The following is a 21,751-nucleotide window of genomic DNA, read 5'->3' as shown; positions in this document are numbered from 1 at the left end:
GGATCCACTGCAAGTACTATGACAGTTAGGCGGGAGGTGAGAAAACTTGGATTTCATGGTCGAGCGGCTGCTCATAAACCACCCATCATGCCGATAAAGGCCGAATGACACCTCGCTTGGTGTAAGGAGTGTAAACATTGGACAATTGAACAGTGGAAAAGTGTTTTGTGGAGTGATGAATCACAGTACACAATGTGGTGATCTGATGGCAGAGTGTGGGTATGGCTAATGCCTGGTGAACATCATCTGCCAGTGTGTGGAGTGCCAACAGTAAAATTCGGAGGCGGTTGTGTTATGGTGCGGTCGTGTTTTTCATGCTGGGGGCTTACACCCCTTGTTGTTTTGCATGGCACTATCAGAGCACAGTCCTACATTGATGTTTTAAGCATCTTCTTGCTTCCCACTGTTGAAGAGCAATTCAGTGATGGTGATTGTATTTTTCAACACAATCAAGCACCTGTTCATAATGCACGCCCTGTGGCGGAGTGGTTACACGACAATAACATCCATGTAATGGAGTGGTTTGCACAGAGTCCTGGCCTGAATCCTATAGAACACCTTTGGGATGTTTTGGAATGCCGACTTCATGCCAGGCCTCACCGACTGACATCGATACCTCTCCTCAGTGCTGCACTGAGTGAAGAATGGGCCAACATCCCAAAAGAAACCTTCCAGCTTCTGAATGAAAGTGTGCCTGTGAGAGTGGAAGTTGTCATCAAGGCTAAGGGTGGGCCAACGCCATATTGAATTATAGCATTACCAATGGAGGGCACCACGAATTTGTATGTCATTTTCAGCCAGGTGTCCGGTTACTTTTGATCACATAGTGCTAATGCCATAATACTATGGAAATTATGTTGGAAAGCAGACCAAGTTCCAGGCTTTCTTGTAAAAGTAAAATAGTTGTAATATTGTTTTTGTATTTTATTTTCCTTTAAAGATATATTTACTCCAAAAATGCAGCTTTTATACAAAGCAATTTTAATGTGGCTTCCATACATTACAATACTATCTTAACACGTGAAATAATCTAAGCAACTACACGTACTTTCTGTTACAGGATTTGAATGTGCCAGGAATAAGACGTATTCTTTCGGAAATACAAGGATCAATTCAGCAGAAGGATGAGGAAATGGCTTGGGTTGATTCCTGTTGTTTGCAGCTGGCTGTGAAAACTAAAGGAAAGGAAGAGACTTTTACCTTTCAGACTGATAATCCATCTGTTAAGAAAGAATGGATAACAGGTCAGTTTGAGCTATCGCCTCAGTTCTTTCTGCAGTCAGTAATTTTTCCCCAGTCAGTAATTTTTTCCCGTACAGGGGATATTATTTTTATGAGATGTAATGGTGAATAGTATCAGTCATTTGTAAAATGAAATCGTGTGGTATATACTGCTGACTGAGACAACGCTTTCATTTTTTTTCTGCAGAACTAAGACTCGCTCAGTTGGCATTGGATCCAAACAACTCGCCTGCGTGGGAAGTGCCAGAGCAAGAAAGGCGACCTTCGACAAAAATGCCACTATTTGTACGTGCCCAGCCAGTGTACAGATCGCAGCATGAAACAGAGGTGCGGTAGTGTATCATGTGTATTGAGTGTAAGATGGAAATGTTAACTTAGTTTATGTAGGTTTGTTTGTCTGAAAACTATTAATTGTGTCATTATACAGGGTGTCACAAAAAGGTACAGCCAAACTTTCAGGAAACATTCCTCACACACAAAGAAAGAAAATATTTTATGTGGACATGTGTCCGGAAACGCTTACTTTCTGTGTTAGAGCTCATTTTATTACTTCTCTTTAAATCACATTAATCATGGAATGGAAACACATAGCTACAGAACGTACCAGCGTGACTTCAAACACTTTGTTACAGGAAATGTTCAAAATGTCCTCCGTTAGCGAGGATACATTGATCCACCCTCCGTCACATGGAATCCCTGATAAGCTGATGCAGCCCTGGAGAATGGCATATTGTATCACAGCCGTCCACAATACGAGCACGAAGAGTCTCTACCATTTGGTAGCCGGGTTGCGTAGACAAGAGCTTTCAAATACCCCCATAAATGAAAGTCAAGAGGGTTTAGGTCAGGAGAGCGTGGAGGCCATGGAATTGGTCCGCCTCTACCAATCCATTGGTCACCGAATCTGTTGTTGAGAAGCGTACGAATACTTCGACTGAAATGTGCAGGAGCTCCATCGTGCATGAACCACATGTTGTGTCGTACTTGTAAAGGCACATGTTCTAGCAGCACAGGTAGAGTATCCCGTATGAAATCATGATAGCGTGCTCCATTGAGCGTAGGTGGAAGAACATGGGGCCCAATCAAGACATAACCAACAATGCCTGCCCAAACATTCACAGAAAATCTGTGTTGCTGATGTGATTGCACAATTGTGTGCGGATTCTCGTCAGCCCCCACGTCTTGATTGTGAAAAGTTACAATTTGATCACGTTGGAATGAAGCCTCATCCGTAAAGAGAACATTTGCACTGAAATGAGGATTGACACATTGTCGGATGAACCATTCGCAGAAGTGTACCCGTGGAGGCCAATCAGCTGCTGATAGTGCCTGCACATGCTGTACACGGTACGAAAACAACTGGTTCTCCCGTAGCACTCTCCATACAGTGACGTGGTCAACGTTACCTTGTACAGCAGCAACTTCTCTGACGCTGACATTAGGGTTATCGTCAACTGCACGAAGAATTCCCTCGTCCATTGCAGGTGTCCTCGTCGTTCTAGGTCTTCTCCAGTCACGAGTCATAGGCTGGCACGTTCCGTGCTCTCTAAGATGCCGATCAATTGCTTCGAACGTCTTCCTGTCGAGACACCTTCGTTCTGGAAATCTGTCTTGATAGAAACGTACCGCGCCATGGCTATTGCCCCGTGCTAATCCATACATCAAATGGGCATCTGCCAACTCCGCATTTGTAAACATTGCATTGACTGCAAAACCACGTTTGTGATGAACACTAACCTGTTGATGCTACGTACTGATGTGCTTGATGCTAGTACTGTAGAGCAATGAGTCGCATGCCAACACAAGCACCGAAGTCAACATTACCTTCCTTCAATTGGGGCAACTGGCGGTGAATCGAGGAAGTACAGTACATACTGACGAAACTAAAATGAGCTCTAACATGGAAATTAAGTGTTTCCAGACACATGTCCACATAACATCTTTTCTTTATTTGTGTGTGAGGAATGTTTCCTGAAAGTTTGGCCGTACCTTTTTGTAACACCCTGTATAGAGAGTACAAGTTTTTAAAATAAATTGTAGTTCAGTTCTAGTTTTGTTACCTCACTATTTAATTAACTTCATTCACATTCCTACAAATTGCATTACGCAGGTGCGCTGCGGTTGTTTCTACTCGGCTGGGTCCTTGGCTGCAACACGGGACCATAGGAGTAGTAGGAGGGGGAGGCGGCCTGCGTCGTACTTGTGGGTGTGCACCACAGACGGTGCGAGCAGTCACGTCGCTGTACTGGCACAGCCACAACAACAAGCGGCACAGCTGCGGGAAGTGACTGCCTTCGACTTGGTTGAAACGAGGGTTACAGCAGTCGAATTTGTTCGTGGTTCCCCAGATGCTGTTTGGATGGGAACAGACAGCAGGAGGTAAGACTAAAAAAGTGTTAAAAATTGTGTTTATTTAGTTCATTTTATGACAATTGACTATGTATTTCCATGCCAGATGCACACCTTTGAAGATACTGCCTGTATTGAAGGGATCTAAGTTTTTCGTGTAGCTGCTGAGAGTTAGTACAGGGTTCAGCAGAACTCACTAAACGGTTTGAAGTTGGCAGCGTGGTTCTTTCCGTCCCTTTACGACGAACCTTCACCTACCAGTGAACATTGTCTCAGCAAATCATCAGTAGGAAAGCCGAGTGAAACCTACTGTACTTAGACGTGAACCAGGCTGCAATTTAAGTCACTAATTTAGGTTTCGGGAGAAACACGAAATGAAAGGTTGGAAATTTTGTCCTCAATTAATATATTCTGAAGCTGAGGTGAACAAGTATCACTGCCAAGCCCGCACTAGTCTTAACACAGTCACTTACATTCCCTTTCACTCACGTTAGCAACCTTATGGTGTTGCATTTCCCGGAAACGTAATAGCTACAAAAATTTTGATTGTTTTTGATTGACAATGCTCACCAAATATTAATTCTATTGGTACCTAATGCAGTCAGAGTTTTTAGCCACCGACCTGCTCGATACGTCACGCAGAATATATGTCTTTGCTCGTCACAAAATTCACTTAAAAATTCCGAAATTTCTACATGCCTACCGGAATAATTATGCCGTCACTTTACCACACTTTTGATGTATGAAACACTGCTAGATCGGGCAACTTATCATTTCCATCAGAACTACTATTACACACGTCTGAACTGTTTGTGGCTAGGCTCTCACTCTTCTCTAGAATACTCTAAGTCTTCTTTACCAGCAGAGAAAGGCGCGCGAAGAGTATTGCTTTACCATTGGTCAGTTTACTCAACGGCCAATAGCAAAACAACATTCTCCCGCGTCAGTCCGCACTTTTCATCGATAACCAATCGCAAAATAGTAAACCTAACGACTGCACTTTTTACTGACATAATTATCTAATATGCTGAAGTTTTGATTATGCATAAAGTTATTTACTATTGTTATTTATACCTGAATTAACTTTCCCTTTACCATAAACTTTCTTTACAAATCTATTCTACTAAAATCCCCTTTGTCCACATCCATACTTCTTCAAAATGTTCCCACACTAAATCCCACTACATAACTCGTTAAACAATTACCTTCATATTAACCTTAAACCACACTCACGCATCATTCATACTGCTAAAACACATTTATAACATTTTATGTATATAGAAAGACATAATAACAGTTTATGAAAATACTAGAACAGTTTATGCAAACATTCTATTACTTTAGTGCACTGTAGTGGGCACAATCGAAACTAAAATCAGTCCCCTATCCAATATTGTTCCGTATTGGCTGATACATAAACTACGTGTGCGTCCAGTCTTGGATCACTATCTGTCACTATCCAGCTCTGAGACACATCCACTTAACCGCCTCCAAGGCAGGATCGGTATAAGTCACTACGCCTCACAAGGGATAACTGCTCAAGCAGTGATGGAAGGAGGCAGTTACATGTGGTCGCCCTCTGTTTCGTCGATGACCCCATTTCGGTAGCCAATGAGGTTTGGACTAGAGCACATCAGAAGTTTGAAGTTTGCCATGTGCGTGGGTGCGTTTATGTGTGTGTACGCACTTTGAAAACAGCAGACGTGTGACCGCGGCAGAGCTTTCGGCAAAGATTCAACATTCCTTGAAACAATGCCATTTCTAATGCTAACACAACACAGTCAAGGATTGACAGTCGGAGGAATTTGGTACCACAGAGATGCACATGGCCGACACACATCCATCACAAACAAGAAAATGTGCAGCTGAAGAGAACAGCAGTTGAGCGTCATCAAGATGTTCTGCTCAAAGGCATGTTGTTTGACTGGAGCTTTCAGAGTGCAGTTTGATGAGGATTCTGTGTTTTGATTTGAATTTCCATCCGTTCAAAATATTGATGGCTCAAGAACTGAACCCAGCAGACCACGTCAACTGCCGAAATTTGTGGAGCGGATGCTTGTAGGGATCCCTCTGGAGGCATTCACTTCAGTAGTGGCACGGCACATTTTCACTACAGTGGGTTGTGAATAAACAAAATTTTTGCTACTGGGCTGAAATCATTCGCAAAGAGAGAGAGAGAGAGAGAGAGAGAGAGAGAGAGAGAGAGAGAGAGAGAGAGAGAGAGAGAGAGAGAGAGAGAGACTAAATTTACATGAGCTAGCAGTTAGGGGTTCTGCTTAACAATTTAGCGTGATAGGTTTGCACTTACTTGAGAAGGAAGGTCGAGCCATGAATTCAGGAGATTATGTTTCAGTGTTGTAAAATTTTCTGCAGCCCAAAATGGAAAGAGATTGTTGCAGGAGGAGGATCAGGGGCTTGGGGTGCCAACAGGATGGGCCTACAGCTCACACAGCCCGAAATTCGTTTAATGCTTTGAGTGAAATGTTTTTGGGACATTGGGTCTCCTTGAGAGGGATGATGTAGGGTGGCCTGTGTGGTCACCAGATATGAGCATTTGTGACTTCTTTCTTTGAGGATATCTTAAGGAAAACATTTCCCTCACACTCTACCAGAGCTAAGGGAGTGGATTATCGAAGAAATGAATGCCATACTCTACAATATGTGTAATTGAGCTATTCAGAACTTCAGAGATCTTCCCCAAAAGTGTATTGTTGCTAATGGCTGCTGTCTTCAGGACATTATTTTCAGCATTAAATCAATATAAAATGGTATTAAATTCTAGCTTTGAAAATGAGAATATTTTTTATCTATATACCACGATTTCTCTTCAAAACAGCTGAATTGGTTCTGCCGGACCCTATATAAATAAAATGAAACCAACTGTTCTACTATTCTGCAGAATATCTTGAGATTTTGCCAACCTCTTCCAACAATGTTGCAGTTATATGTTCTTCATTTGATTTTTCCTCCCTTTTCTATCTACACTACTGCTACGTGATCGGAATATGATCAGAAAATTATACACATAAAGTGTCTATTTGGAAATAATATTTTTACTGGAGTGCACAATATTATTATTATGATGTATTTCTATAAGACTGCTCTTTCCTCCTCCTCCTATATAATATTATCCTGAGACATCTGTCACAACCACATTTCAATTTCATATTTTCCTATACCCGAACCAAATCTCTGTGGTGATAAATCATTTCTGAAAAGTGAAAAATAATTTCAAACCAGTTATATAATAATTAGTCAACTAGTGTTATTAGATATTCAGTTTTAAAATTATTACTCATGCAGTTGTTCCTGATGTTTTCCACGAAAACAGGTTGGTGTTGTACAAAGCCTCGGAACCAGAACGTCAGGAGGAAGTTGGAAGTGTGGTAGTGCCAGCAGTAGTAGTTCAGATCAGAGCACATGGAGAATCAGTGTTTGTGGCACTGGCAGATGGAAGCTTACAGAGGTTCCGCAAGGCTTCAGATGACACCTGGCTGCTTCGTGAACCGCAAACACTTTCATTAGGAATGGATCCTGTGTCAAGTCTTTTGCCCATAAATTCTTGTCTATATGCTGCATGTGGGAAGAAAGTCTGGGTTCTGGGTCCATCAGGTGATGTGCAGGTGAGTGCCAGTCAGTAGACAATATTATTATTATTATTATTATTATTATTATTATTATATTTAGAAACAAAGATGATGTGACTTACCATACGAAAGCGCTGGCAGGTCGATAGAAACACATACATACACACAAAATTCTAGCTTTCGCAACCAATGGTTGCTTCGTCAGGAAAGAGGGAGGGAGAGGGAAAGACGAAAGGATGTGGGTTTTAAGGGAGAGGGTAAGGATTCATTCCAATCCCGGGAGTGGAAAGACTTACCTTAGGGGGAAAAAAGGACAGGCATACACTCTCGCGCGCGCGCGCGCGCGCGCGCACACATCCATCCGCACATACACATAGTGTATAGTAGAGAGGGAAAGACGAAAGGATGTGGGTTTTAAGGGAGAGGGTAAGGAGTCATTCCAATCCCGGGAGTGGAAAGACTTACCTTAGGGGGAAAAAAGGACAGGTATACACTCGCGCGCGCGCCCACACACACACACACACACACACACACACACACACACACACACACACACACACACACACACACACATCCATCCGCACATACACTATCCTTAGGGGGAAAAAAGGACAGGTATACACTCGCGCACACACACACATATCCATCCGCACATACACTATGTGTATGTGCGGGTGGATATGTGTGTGTGTGCGAGAGTATACCTGTCCTTTTTTCCCCCTAAGGTAAGTCTTTCCACTCCCGGGATTGGAATGACTCCTTACCCTCTCCCTTAAAACCCACATCCTTTCGTCTTTCCCTCTCCCTCCCTCTTTCCTGACGAAGCAACCATTGGTTGCGAAAGCTAGAATTTTGTGTGTATGTATGTGTTTCTATCGACCTGCCAGGGCTTTCGTATGGTAAGTCACATCATCTTTGTTTTTAAATATATTTTTCCCGCGTGGAATATTATTATTATTATTATTATTATTATTATTATTATTATTATTATTGAAGAATATATTTTCTAGTGATACAGTGTTAAGTAATTTTGATCTGCGTTCGTATGTAATATTGCAAGAGTTTTATGTATTTGCATTTAATAGATCTCAGTCATAACTTTACGTGACAGTTTGTCAGTTTCTATGAAGTCTTTTTGCAAAGGAATTGTGACAGTTTCTATGAAGTCTTTTTGCAAAGGAATTGTGATTGATAGATTATAAACTCATACTAACAAAGAGATAGAGGGGCTGGCCTGTACTTAGCTCAGTACAGCCGATAGATACACAAAAAACAGAACCGAAAATTTACGTTCCTAGCTTTCGGAACAAATGTTCCTTCATCAGGGAGGAGAGAGGGGAAAGAAAGGGAAGAAGGGAAAGTGGATTCAGTTACTCACAACCCAGGTTATGAAGCAACAGGGAAAGGAAAACAGGGAGGGTAGCTTGAGAGGGGAAAGAAAGGGAAGAAGGGAAAGTGGATTCAGTTACTCACAACCCAGGTTATGAAGCAACAGGGAAAGGAAAACAGGGAGGGTAGCTTTCCCTGTTGCTTCATAACCTGGGTTGTGAGTAACTGAATCCACTTTCCCTTCTTCCCTTTCTTTCTCCTCTCTCCTCCCTGATGAAGGAACATTTGTTCCAAAAACTAGGAACATAAATTTTCGGTTCTGTTTTTTGTGTATCTATCGGCTGTACTGAGCTGAGGTAAGTACAGGCTAGCCCCTCTATCTCTTTGTTAGTATTTGTTTCACATCTTTATATGAGATTTTCCATTAATCATTTAGATTATAAACTCAAAACTAATACTGTTGAGATAGATTAAAATTGGCTACAGCAATGAGAAGCACTTAAAACTGAATATACACATATAAAAAGCATTACGTATGCAAACTTTCAGAGCCAGTGGCTCTTTCTTGTGGCAGAAGGGTTGAAGGGGAAGGAAGAGGGGTAAGGAGAATGAGAACTGATCATTTTTGTTGAAACTGGGTATGTAGCAGTAATACCTGAAAGAGGAATAAAAAGGAAAAAGCAGTTTCTGAGAAGGATGATAGAGGATAGAAGTGAAGTATCAGCTGTTCAGAAGACTGAAGAAGATGGGTACACAGTAGATAAGTGGGAAGAATGGGGATCAGTATGGAAATCTGAAGGCTAATTTACACTTGTGCACAACACTGTGAAACTAAGTTTTAAAATTATGCTGCCAGCAAGTGCGTGTGCATGACGTACTATGGAAAAAATTGTTGGTGAAACTATTCAGGTTTTGAGGTCTTCTAATTTTTACAACACGAAACCGTCAGTTGCTTGTTTTTTAGATTACTTGGTGTTTCAATAAATCGGACATAAAGTCAGAAACTATGAAAATTGTTGGCTTATGAGCTGTTACTGTATGCATAGTTGCTTTCGAGATGTTAATGATAATTACTTCAAGAATAAAGTGTGATGCAGCGATGAACATAGAAAGATTGGTGATGTCAGCTTTAATGAGCAAAATGGAGTCCCAAAGAAATAATAAAATTAATGAGGGTCTGTAGGGATCGGGTCGTGACCCGTAAGGTGACATGTGGAACGGCTGATGGCAGTCTAGAATGAAGCGCCGTCTTCTCGCCTGTATGTGGGATAGGTGCAATGGTAACTGTACTAAAATAGTGAACTGCCACTAAAACAACCCTGATTAAATAATGGTTTACTCATGCCAATTACAAGTACAGAGTTGTAACCAGAGGGTAGGTTATTGGCTTCAGTGAGGCATATTGCCGCGAGTGTGCATCGTATTGATGTCAACATGTGGGAAGCCACAGCTGCTGATGTCCACACTTGCATGAAATGCTGTTGCAAGTGTCATCCCATTGGTAATGGAAGACAGTGATCGCAATGACGACATAGTGGAACAAACAGCATTAAACTCTAGTACCCAGCACTAAGCGGTGTGCCCACACTGGATGGTGATCAGCAGTAATGAGAGCCCACAAGGACCTGTAAACAGCAACAGTGTAGGTGGGCAAGCGCTAGCCCAGGCTCGACACGTGATCCACCAGGGAGGTAGTTGTCAACAGAAGGAAAGTCGCCTAGCAGGCGAGCCAGTGGTGCGACGATGTCGAGTTGTCTCCATACAAAGTCCAACTTGAGCAGACACCTACAGCTAATGGGGCGAAGTTAAGGGCTTGCGTAGTCTGTGATACTCGGCATCACAGACACGTCTGTATACTGCCCGAGAACATCAGACAGTGACAATGGTGGTTATTTGTGAGTTAGTCAGTGAATACTTCTCCAGTGCTTGCACTTCCACTGCAGAATCCGTAGCGGGCTGGGGCAGCAGTGCATTCTCACTGGACAACGATGATTTTGTTTTCTCATGTTATATAAAACTGTTAGTATAAACTATATATAAAAAACAAAGATGAGGTGACTTACCGAACAAAAGCGCTGGCAGGTCGATAGACACACAAACAAACACAAACACACACACAAAATTCAAGCTTTCGCAACAAACTGTTGCCTCATCAGGAAAGAGGGAAGGAGAGGGGAAGACGAAAGGAAGTGGGTTTTAAGGGAGAGGGTAAGGAGTCATTCCAATCCCGGGAGCGGAAAGACTTACCTTAGGGGGAAAAAAGGACAGGTATACACTCGCACACACGCACATATCCATCCACACATGTATGTGTGGATGGATATGTGCGTGTGTGCGAGTGTATACCTGTCCTTTTTTCCCCCTAAGGTAAGTCTTTCCGCTCCCGGGATTGGAATGACTCCTTACCCTCTCCCTTAAAACCCACTTCCTTTCGTCTTCCCCTCTCCTTCCCTCTTTCCTGATGAGGCAACAGTTTGTTGCGAAAGCTTGAATTTTGTGTGTGTGTTTGTGTTTGTTTGTGTGTCTATCGACCTGCCAGCGCTTTTGTTCGGTAAGTCACCTCATCTTTGTTTTTTATATATAATTTTTCCCACGTGGAATGTTTCCTTCCATTATATTGTTAGTATAAACTGGTGTGCAAAACTTAAGAATGAAAGTAACTTTAGCATGATGTGTTACTGATAGGTATAATAGCTCGATGAAAGTTGGAGCAAACATAGAAATAACTGCTACAGTATACTACAGTAGCTAACTGAAAGAAATACACAATGAGACGAACAGAAATGACACTTTAATTAAGTACAGTACTTATTCTGGAGTCACAGTGATACCAGTTCATGATTTTCGATAGGGTGTGTGATCACCGCGAATATCACTGTATGTTCTGTATTCTGCAATGTACTCCTGTGCTGGCCACAAGGTTGATAATGAGTTCTTGGGGTAAGGCATTCCATTCCTTCACAACCACGGTTGACTAACACCAAATAACTATTGGTGCATGTGTGCGTGCTGCAGTATGTCTCTCCAGTGTATTCCACGTGTGCTCGGTGGGATTTAAATTGGGATCAGCCGAGCCAGTCCGTTTGCCAAATATCCACTCATTCCTAGTGTTGCTCCAGCTGCACTGTTCAATGTGGTGATGCACTGTCACCATAAAAAATGAAGTCATGGCTGAATGCACCCCCGAAAAGATGTATGTCTGGAAGGAGTACAGTGTTGCAATAGCATTGACCAGTGAGTGTACAGTATTCAAAGACTTGTAGATGAGTAAGCCCACACAACATTATGCCTCCCACACACAATAACACCAGGACCACCAAAACGATCATGTTCGACAATGTTCCTGCGTGCATTACGTGTTCCACCTCTTCCCATATGAGGGTAAGTCCATTATTGCTGCTCTGACCCGAGAAGAGCACGACCCCACTCCTCACTGGACTAGTCCGTGTGCTCTTGAGACCACAGCAAATGGTGCTGCCAATGTGTCAACAGAACACGACTCACTGGTTGTCAGGCAAAGAGATCACCTCCGTGCAGTCACCATGGTGCTGCGGAGTGAGAGATTCCGTGCCTTGCCAACCTGTTAAATGTGGTCACAATTGCATCTGCTGTTTGACATGGGTCCCCTCTTGCCTATTGCACAATGTAGTGGTCCTGCAGCTGTAATTGACTGTGGTTGGCCACCACCTATCTTTCAAGCAGCAGTGCCAATGATTTGGAATGCTGCCCATTCAGGTGAAACAATGCTGTGAACAGTACCAAACTGCTGGACTAGACGCATCACACTTTGTCGTCTTTCCAGCTTCCTGATGACTGTTCCCCACCTGAAGTCGCTGTGTTTGGACTATGTTGTAATGAGGAGCATCACCGCTTGCTGAATGACACGTGCACTGCTTTTCCCCACTCCTAAAATAGTCTCATCTTGTGGGACCAGCCCCATTGTCCACTGATCTCGTGTGATTTGACGTCCAACTTTGTGTGCATGACTGCGATATCTCTGACAAAATGCTCCTGCATATTCTATCCACCAAGTAGTTAATTTGCTACAGTAATTTATCTCTCTCATCCTTAAGTTTTGCAGAGCAGTGTATGTGCTGTACTGAGCTACCATGTGAAATCTTACATTTCAAATATATTTTAAGGACTCGAGTTGCATTTAAATTTTGCTTTGATATGATTCACAGTGACTACTATAACTTGAAAAAATGCATTTTGTTGAATTTGATAAAAATCCCCTCCTTTCCTACATTTGTGAGTAATGTATTTCAGCAATGTTCATAGAAATTATGTTGGTTATTTAAAGGCTAATGACACTTCTCTCTATGAAGGTCACAAACACACTCGCGAAATTGGATGAGTTATCTTATTTCACTATTTGTGAGCATTTAATTTCCTCTTTGCAGCATGTATGACACAACTGTTACAAAAGCACGTCAGCATTGTATTCTATTAATAAATTCATACATTTTGCAAATGGGCTATAAAAAGATTAAAAAGGTAACATAATATCAAACTGTGTAGTGAAATTCTAGGCCATTCATATTTCTCTTCCCCTGCAACTGATGTATTAAATTTATTAACTCAATATCTTAGTGTGTTGAATAGATTTCATAGGGCAAATACAAAAGAACAAGACTTGAGAAAATGGTTAGACATTCTGAAACAAAAGAAACAGTCTTTTGAGATGTATGTGATTTATGTTTAACCATAATATGTATGTTACACTTATTTTAACATCTTCAAAATCTTTCATCTGTACAGAAAAACTTCAGTGTGCAACACGAACATGTTGGCAGTGTGAATCTGATGGCACATTCTGGTATTGGATTGTGGATATCTTTAAAAAATTCCAGCACAATATGCCTGTACCACACAGAGACCTTCAAGCATCTCCAGGTACGAAAGATATTTGCAATAGTTAAAACATAAATATGGCAGTGCAGGAGTGTCTACCAAGCAGTCATGAAGCCAAGAACACATGTAGCATATCTGAAACATAAGTTACATTACCTGGTCTTTGCCTTCTATTAGAATGTAAAAGATGTACAGAAGAAAGTTGTTTTTTTTTTTTTTTTTTAATAGCTTGTGTGTTCCGCTAAGAAAGGTGCTATCAGTTCAAAAAGAAGATACTAATTTTCAGTAAGTTGGGCTTGCTGTGGACCTCCTGTGTATGCTTACAATGTTGTTATTAGTGTCTATGTTTTACACTTAGAATTTACATTTTATATTTTCAATCAGTTATTGATCTACCAGCTCTGTCAGTTTGTGCGTGTAAATCCTTGTTATCATAATACAATAGATACATTTGATTTCAGGACATCAACATAGCTTCAAATATTGCATGCCTCCCTCGAGGCAGTGGGAATGGAGGACCTGTAACGGTAACAGCCCTTATGGCTTGTAAGGGTTTACTTTGGGTTGGCACAGATGCTGGTGTCTGCCTGACAGTGCCACTGCCTCGACTTGAAGGTGTGCCCATCATCTCGGGGCGTGTTAACATTTCATATCATGCCCATTTTGGTCCTATTTCATTCCTACTGGCACTGCAGCCTCGCAGCAACAAAGAATTTACACATCAAGAACCCCAGACTCAGCAGTCACCTGCTTCTGTTGGTAAGAAAATTTTTGATGTTATGATACATATGCAATATGACTAAAATCTGAGGCTTGTGGTAATTGATGGCAGTAGAATATTTTGGTTCAGTTGATTAAATTGGTGCCTATTGTTTAGAAGATACCATTGAGACAATAAAAGATTCTGGTCATTCCTTTCCCTATTTTATTATAAAAGTGAGGACTACAGGTTACATTAAAATTAAAAAGGTGGTGCAGTAGTTCAGATCGGATTGATAGCATCCAAAATGGAAAGCTGTTTTTGACAAGTCAAATAAAGGAAAATGAAAGGTGTAATGACTGTTATAACAAGCACCGTACTGAAGCTTATCAACAGTTGGACCACTCTCTTGCTCACATTTCAAGTAACAAACAATGGAAAATTCAGGATGGAATGTACAATACGGGAGAGAAGGAAAGTTGTTACTCACCATATAATGGAGATGCTGAGCTGCGATAGGCACAATAAAAAGATTCACACAAACATAGCTTTCAGCCATTAAGGCCTTTGTCGGCAGTATAGACACACACACGCACACACACACACACACACACACACACACACACACACACACACACACACACACGCAAACACAACTAGCACATACATCTGCAGATGTGAATCTTTTAGAATTCTGGGAATTTTTCATTGTTTTAGTCTTGAGTTAATTTTTTGTAATTTTGACTGGTAAGAACTGATAGTCTAACAAAGAATTTTACTGTATCCCGCTGCTGCAGAATAATACTGCAGCAACAAAATGTAAACGACGGAATAAAACCAAAATAAAATTTAAGTTGCAAATGACCATTTACAACAACATACAGTGCACATACAAGTGCCTGCCTAAAGCAAAATTTGTAAAAGACTTTAGGACAAAGATAACAGAATATTTCGTAATAGCAAACTACTTCCGATGAGCGTGACGTCATAACTGTTTACATTAAGTTTGTTTTGAGCAATTGCCAGCGGGCTCCTGCGTATGCGCAATTGAGTCGCGTATGAACAGTAAATTCCGCTTCTGGCTACTTGAACTGTGGCTGTAGCAGTATCAAGAAGCAGTCATGCTACCCAGAAAATTTTTTATGGCACATCTAAGCTGCCAGATTCGCACATGTGCAGAGCAGTCTGGGTTGTAGTGGGAGTGGGATAGTGACCCATGTTTACGTTTGATGATTTTGCTGCTTTCTCTTAGTTCGCAGCTCACATATCAAATGAAAATAAAACTGATTTCTGTGGCCGGCAGCTATCAAGTGAATTAAAATACATTCACTTACTTATGGAAGGCTAAAATTGTTAGTAGTTTCAGTTTTTTAGTAGTTTCATGTTTGGCAGTCGAGCATTAATCGCCTTGCACAACAATGAAGTTATTTTTGTTGGTTTGCTAAATAAACAGGCTTTTATTAATCTTTTCTGCAGATGCAGTCAATTTATAAGAAATGAAATGTTTCATTCCACACTATTGGCTAGTTTCAACTGCTCGCTGAATTTCAAGTGCACATTTTCATCTTCTGGCATGTACTGCATTATACCACAATAAAGAACCAAACATGGGAGACAATACAGTACAGGTACTCCAAGAAAATATGCATACCGAAAAGTGCACTGAAAAGCCTAATATCTGGTTGGGGCCTACTTAATTGTAAATCTGGACATATGAATGTGTCCTTTAAGCCGAATTATGCATTTTAGTATGGTTTACGAAATTCCTATGAGCTTGGAGTATCCACTGATGTCCCATTTCTTTTATGACGACATGTAAGAACTCTTAAAGCTGTATGTGTAGGAACATACGGGGTTCCTATGTCATCATAGCTGCCCATGCACCTGCCCATGAACCCACGTCGAAGAGGTCCGGGGAAAATATTGCGAATAATTCTTTGAAAGTACCAACCATTTGGAATAATTTCGAGCCCAGAAGACCAGACGTATTGTCATTGTTTAAAATTTTACTGGCACATTTGTGTGATGTATCTTAGTGTAACATACGCTAAACATATGCTAAGACCGACCGGTAATGTTTGTGAAAGCTTAGCTTTTCATGTAGCTACACTATGTACAGTAATTTAAATCATTAACTTTTCCTATTTGTGTGTTTACACTGCTTAGCAGTGATATTACTATTGGCTGACTACATCACGTGTCCTATGCTCTGAATATCTTATGTCATTGGCTGGCGAGATCATGTGACATGAGCTGTGATTGGCTTACAAAAGTACATTGGAATCCGTATTTCAGTGCTTCGGAAATTAAGATGTTGTGTTTGGTGAAATTCGCTGTAATACGAAAATATGCAGTGTACATGTTGTTGCACGTAAAAGATCTTTCCAAAATGTGTTTCTTTCTTCTTTTCTTCTTCTTCTTCTTCTTCTTCTGCCTCTTCTCCCGTAACAATTAGAACTAATATCACAAAAATTAAAGTCGTGTACATTATCCCACAGGTGGAGGTGACTTATCATCGGAGACATCATCGTCATCATCTGCAATGCGAAATGATGTGCATCTTGGGAGCCCTGTGGTACTAAGGCGTCGAAGACCGAGGGATATCGACCCACTCACTCGTGGTTCGAAGACACTTCCTCGGGGACTAGGAGGTGGCTCAGCTGCTTCATCTGCTTCTGGTGATGGATGTGACGTGTACGGACTGTATGGAGAACTGATGTATGTGCGGGACTATGAGGGTGAAGGACGAGCTGGCACAGGAGGTGTTACAGATGGTGGCGTAGGTGGTACGGCAACAGATGCCGGTTACGGTTCACTCCGGCGCAGCGACCCTGAGCTGGCAGCAGTGCCAGGTCGTGTGAGCACTCTAGATCGCAGGCTCCTTTTAGCAGCAGGTCGACCCAGATCTTTGGACTTGTCCTCGTGGTCTGTCGACTCACGAGCGTCGACATCGTCGGGATCTGAAGATGCCAGCCGACCGGTTGACAATCTTGTTCAGTGTCCTCCAACTCCAATTCCATTGCCACCCGATCCCGAACCACGCCAGCCTCCGCCGCCCCACGATCCAGGTGCTGTTCCTCGGCGCACAGTTGTCACACTAATGGGTGGGCGTGGCTATGTCAACTGGAGGCAACAGGGCAAAGGGGGTCCAGAACCAAACAGTAATGATGCACATATTGTAATCTGGGAAATGAAACTGTGACAGTACACTGAGAAGTTCCGTGTTATGTAAATTTGAGCATGTTTATCACATACCTTTGCTGGTATGTAAGTATATGAATGGCAGGACCAGAGGGCTCTTACGACCTGGTTGTCTTCTTAAGAATTGAGGTGTAAGAGCTGTCATGCCCCCTTGGGTTCAGGCCTCCAACTGGTCATGTTAATTATAGCGAAAGCCAACTGAGATGTTTTTGTTATACTTAAGAACTTCAGTTGTCCTTATTAATTCTGGGTACCTGTAAAAAATAAAAGTGAAATTTCTCTCTGAGAACTGACATTAATTATGAAGATGCTCTGGTGTCAGAACAGAGAGGTAATGGTTTACGCTTTTGCTGTGCATTTGTGATGATATGTGTAATACTTTTGATGTTGCACATATGTAAATAGATAGCAGGAATGTTATTACTTATCCAGCAGTATCTGCTGATAAATGTTTTTGATGACATGTAAGTCTCTGTTGAACTGAACTAGAAAAATGTTCAGTGCTTAAAGTCATTTGGTTCCTTATTTGTGTAGATGGCAGTTCAGTGTAATGCAGTGGACCACAATCCTCCCTCCCTTCCCATATAATGGATAAAGATCTCTTATTTGCTGCCTTCTGTGGTTTTTATACTGGACTGCTCAACAGTTTCAAAGAACGCTAACATTTCTAGGTTATTGTACATGACTGAGATGTTTGAATTGTTATGTCAGTTATAGTTTTCAGAAACTTGCTTACTTGTGGGCCAAATTAATGCTACAAAGTGGCTCCTGAGCTACTGCTGGCTCTCATGATCACTCTTGTACATGTTCCCCCTTTTTCCTTTGTTTGTCATGATGCTACAGAATTTTGCTTTAATCTTAAGACTGAATACATGTGTGGAGGAGGTTGCAAAACCAGGAGGATAGTTCCTCATCTGTCTTTCCTTCACCAAATTATTAATTAGTAAACTTGTTATTTAGAAATGTTTATATACCACATTTCCAAGGGTGTCACTGTGATTAGGTTCTGTAAAACACTTTGCGATATATACTTCACTGGTAAATAGTGGGTGTACACAGTGACTGTGCAGATGAAAATTTTATCGTATTGTGTAGCTTAAAAATTCTGTTTTATTTACCATCTGTGATAATAAAAGCTCATCTTCAGTGACAGCTGATGTGTACACTGCCCCTTCAGAATTACTCTGCTTTTTGAGGCACGTATAATTATGAATTGCTAATGGAAGTTTGGTTTTGTGGTAGAGGCATGAGATCCACTTGAACTGAAAAACATTAGGCAACACTTATACATAGACAGTTTGTTCTTATTCTGCCTTCATCCCAGCATCTAAAACATTTTCATGTTTCTCTAATATTTATCTGTTACTGCACATTTCTTGTCATAATCATACATTGGAGGCACACTGAATGTATATGCACAAACTATTTTCTGTTGAGCCTCTAAAGTTTCTTCTTCTTCTTCTTCTGATATGTATCTATAATAAAGAAAGTACAAATTTGATTGAAAATGATTTTTTTTTAAGATGAAAAGCGTTATTTCATTCATACGGCTTTAGTTAAAAGTTCACAGTTACATTTGGTACAATCTCGGCAGTAAACATTAACATAGCTATCCACTACAAAACATATTATGGAGTATTTTCATGTAATTGCTTTATTGTGAATGTCTTAATATTATCAAACTTGATTTGGTTCTTTACTTTGTGAATACTACTCCCTCAGATCTTCATGCTCTCTTCTATATTTTTGCTGCACAATAGAAGTACTGCACAAAATGACAAACATGATGAAGTGTTACAGAGTTAACAAGGAACTTGAAAAGTGTTACCAAAACTGGTTAACTGCAGCCAATTAAATATCTGTATATGAAAGTGAGATGTTGATAAAATCACTTATTACATTTTCCATGTACACAGTGTATTATAATTTCTTTTTTAAAAATCTATTTTAAAGCATTTATCCAAAGTTACTAGATTTAAGACTAAGATGTAAGTTATTGCAGTATTTAAAATTTAAATGAACTATCATTTTGAGATGACTCTTATTTAATCTCATGTTTTGAAACAAAAAAATAATGTTGGCAGTTCATTGTATATTTCTGCATATCTTTTTGTTTAATAGACTTTTTCAGTGAACAATCCAGAAACAAAATGTATTATTTGACATAAAACTGTTACATCACTGAGATTCCTCATTGCATAAATTACAGTTTGTTACACAATAAAAATTTAACATTTTTAATGTTGTCTGTAATTTTTAACTGCCAAGAAACTCACACTACCTTCCTAATTGTTTAGTTATAATAACTGTGTAATTTTATTTGATGCTCACATCTGAGAGAGCCAAAATAAATTTCTAATACTACAGAAGGAAAAATGTCCATACCTGGAAACACACACACACACACAAACAAACAAACAAACAAACATTGTTACACATTCAGAAATGCTTCTATGAAGTATAAGGAATGTGATGCAGAATTCTATACTGTTAGGCTCACAATGTAATATAATGCCTTCTCTTTGTAGTCTGATAGTTCCTACTTAGCCCGTACTGACCTGTGAGGAGGAAGAAAGAGAAGCTCTTTCTGGTACTTTGACCTGCTATGTATCGCCTATTACTCTTACTTAATGCAAACTGATTATTTGTTGAGGTCGACTTCCTGTATTTGGCAACGAGCTTTGCTTTCACCTGTACTTGAAATTCTCATCTTTCATTTTGAGTGTGTATGTCTGCGCTTCCCTATTGAGGGACACAGCTTTTTTGTCTTGGTAGTTCATCTCAATTTATCTTTACACTTAATTTATGATGTTTGAAGCTCTTTTCCTTGTGCTCATATGGCAGGTCATTGTGGTTTAGGATTTCGTGTTGGAAAAAGCCAAATATATTCTTACTCAAACTTTTTTCATCCATTTGTTTGAAATAACCATCACTCAGGAACAAATAGGGTTCAGATGCATACCAAACTACTGGTTTCGGAGGTGTCGTAAAATAACATATGCTGATGTTCTGAAAAAGGAATGTTTTAGTAGATTGTTCAAGGTTCTGTAGTCTTTCTGGAAGTTGTTCTTTGTCCAAACTTTTGATCTTGCCTAGGTATTTCTACTTCTTACATACCTCCTTATTGAATGGGAATACTGAGAAACTCCAAATGTCCATTTTGTGAGAGGATTGTTCTTTTGATTTTGTGGCTTAAACACATAGGCCAATCACGATATAGAGAAATCGCATACATTCTAGCATTTTTTGCATTTTTATGCAGCCATTGTATCACGTTAACTGAAGAGAAACCCCACACTTATGAAAGATTTGAACTTCTTGAAATTTTAAATTTTCAGCACTGTTATAAACAGAGAGAATAAATGATATTGTCTCTTACTCTTTGCTTTAATTGATTTATTTTGTTATTTGTGCTGAAAAGTTAAACAGTGGTGATGCTAGAGACAAAGTCTGGAAATAACGAAGAAAGAAGGAAGAATGCAGTGAAGTTTCCGAAACGTACAGCCATAAAATGAGAAAGGGTGAAGAAAGAAGCATATATAAAATGGAAAGGGGCTAGAGATGAACCAAAACGTCATGGTTATGATTGCAGGTGAGTTCCGACCTGAAACTTAGTGTTGCTTCAAAATTGAGAGTTAATTACAGTAGAACCTCACTAATCTGACGTCTGATGTTCTGTTCCCCACTTATTCCGACTATCCCATTTCCGGTGTTTGGTCTCCAAAATGGATCAGTGGACGATTGACCATAGATAGATGGAATAATTCATTCAGTTTTATTATGATACAGCTCATTTCTAATGTGATCAGCAAATGTTATTGTACATGAATTTGTTTTATAAATTAGTGACAAATGTTCTTTCATATTTAAGTGTGTAAAAGTAAGTTACGGGATCAAATAAATTGAACAAGTGACACTCTTTTTAGAGCTTGAAAGATTACCTAAAGGTGAGTCCCTTCAAAACATTGCAAGTGAGGTAGGGGTTGGCATAACAACTGTTAAGATCTGGAGAAAAAATAGGAAAACTTTTAAAAGTCTTACAATGGCAATTGATGATGAGAAACGACTGAAAATGCACAAGATTTTTAACAGACCTAAACGTGAAATTCTACACAAATCTCTGTGGATGTGGTTTGAGCAGGAAAGAAGAAAAGGAACTCTGTTGTCTGGAAATGTTGTTTGATAATAGAAAAGGCACTGGCAAACTCAGATGGAAACAATGAAAATGAAAAGTCTACAGCAAGTGAAGGCTGATTGTATTAGTGGGAAAAAAAGGTGGCAGTCACAATCTAGTTATTTCCAGTGATACAATCTAGTTATTTCCAGTGAGATGTCTGCTGATGAAACAGCTATCAGTGAATTTGTTCCAGGAGTTGGAAACTTAGTTAAAAGAGCTTAATCTGACTCTTGAAAAGTGTATAACATTTTTGAGTCAGACTTAAACTGGATATACACCACAGTGGTTAGACCTAGGATTTCCTATGGGGCC

At 40.3% G+C, this 21,751-nt stretch overlaps 1 protein-coding gene across 2 annotated transcripts in view; it reads left to right on the top strand.

Annotated features, from left to right (window-relative positions):
• LOC124605237 (rho guanine nucleotide exchange factor 10) overlaps positions 1-19,503 on the top strand; it is a 527,940-nt gene extending 508,437 nt beyond the window's left edge. For both annotated transcript variants that reach the window (XM_047136788.1, XM_047136789.1), the window contains 7 exons: positions 1,061-1,244; positions 1,430-1,569; positions 3,353-3,621; positions 6,923-7,214; positions 13,269-13,403; positions 13,823-14,120; positions 16,560-19,503. In XM_047136788.1, the coding sequence (XP_046992744.1) occupies positions 1,061-1,244; positions 1,430-1,569; positions 3,353-3,621; positions 6,923-7,214; positions 13,269-13,403; positions 13,823-14,120; positions 16,560-17,263 (2,022 nt within the window). In that variant the 3' untranslated portion in view covers positions 17,264-19,503. The remainder of the gene's footprint in view (positions 1-1,060; positions 1,245-1,429; positions 1,570-3,352; positions 3,622-6,922; positions 7,215-13,268; positions 13,404-13,822; positions 14,121-16,559) is intronic.
• The last annotated feature ends 2,248 nt before the right edge of the window (positions 19,504-21,751 follow it).

Source organism: Schistocerca americana, chromosome 3 (genome assembly GCF_021461395.2).
Source record: "Schistocerca americana isolate TAMUIC-IGC-003095 chromosome 3, iqSchAmer2.1, whole genome shotgun sequence".
Lineage (NCBI taxonomy): Eukaryota > Metazoa > Arthropoda > Insecta > Orthoptera > Acrididae > Schistocerca > Schistocerca americana.
The sequence above is the reverse complement of the archived record's forward strand: the minus strand, read 5'-3'. Positions and strand labels throughout refer to the sequence as shown.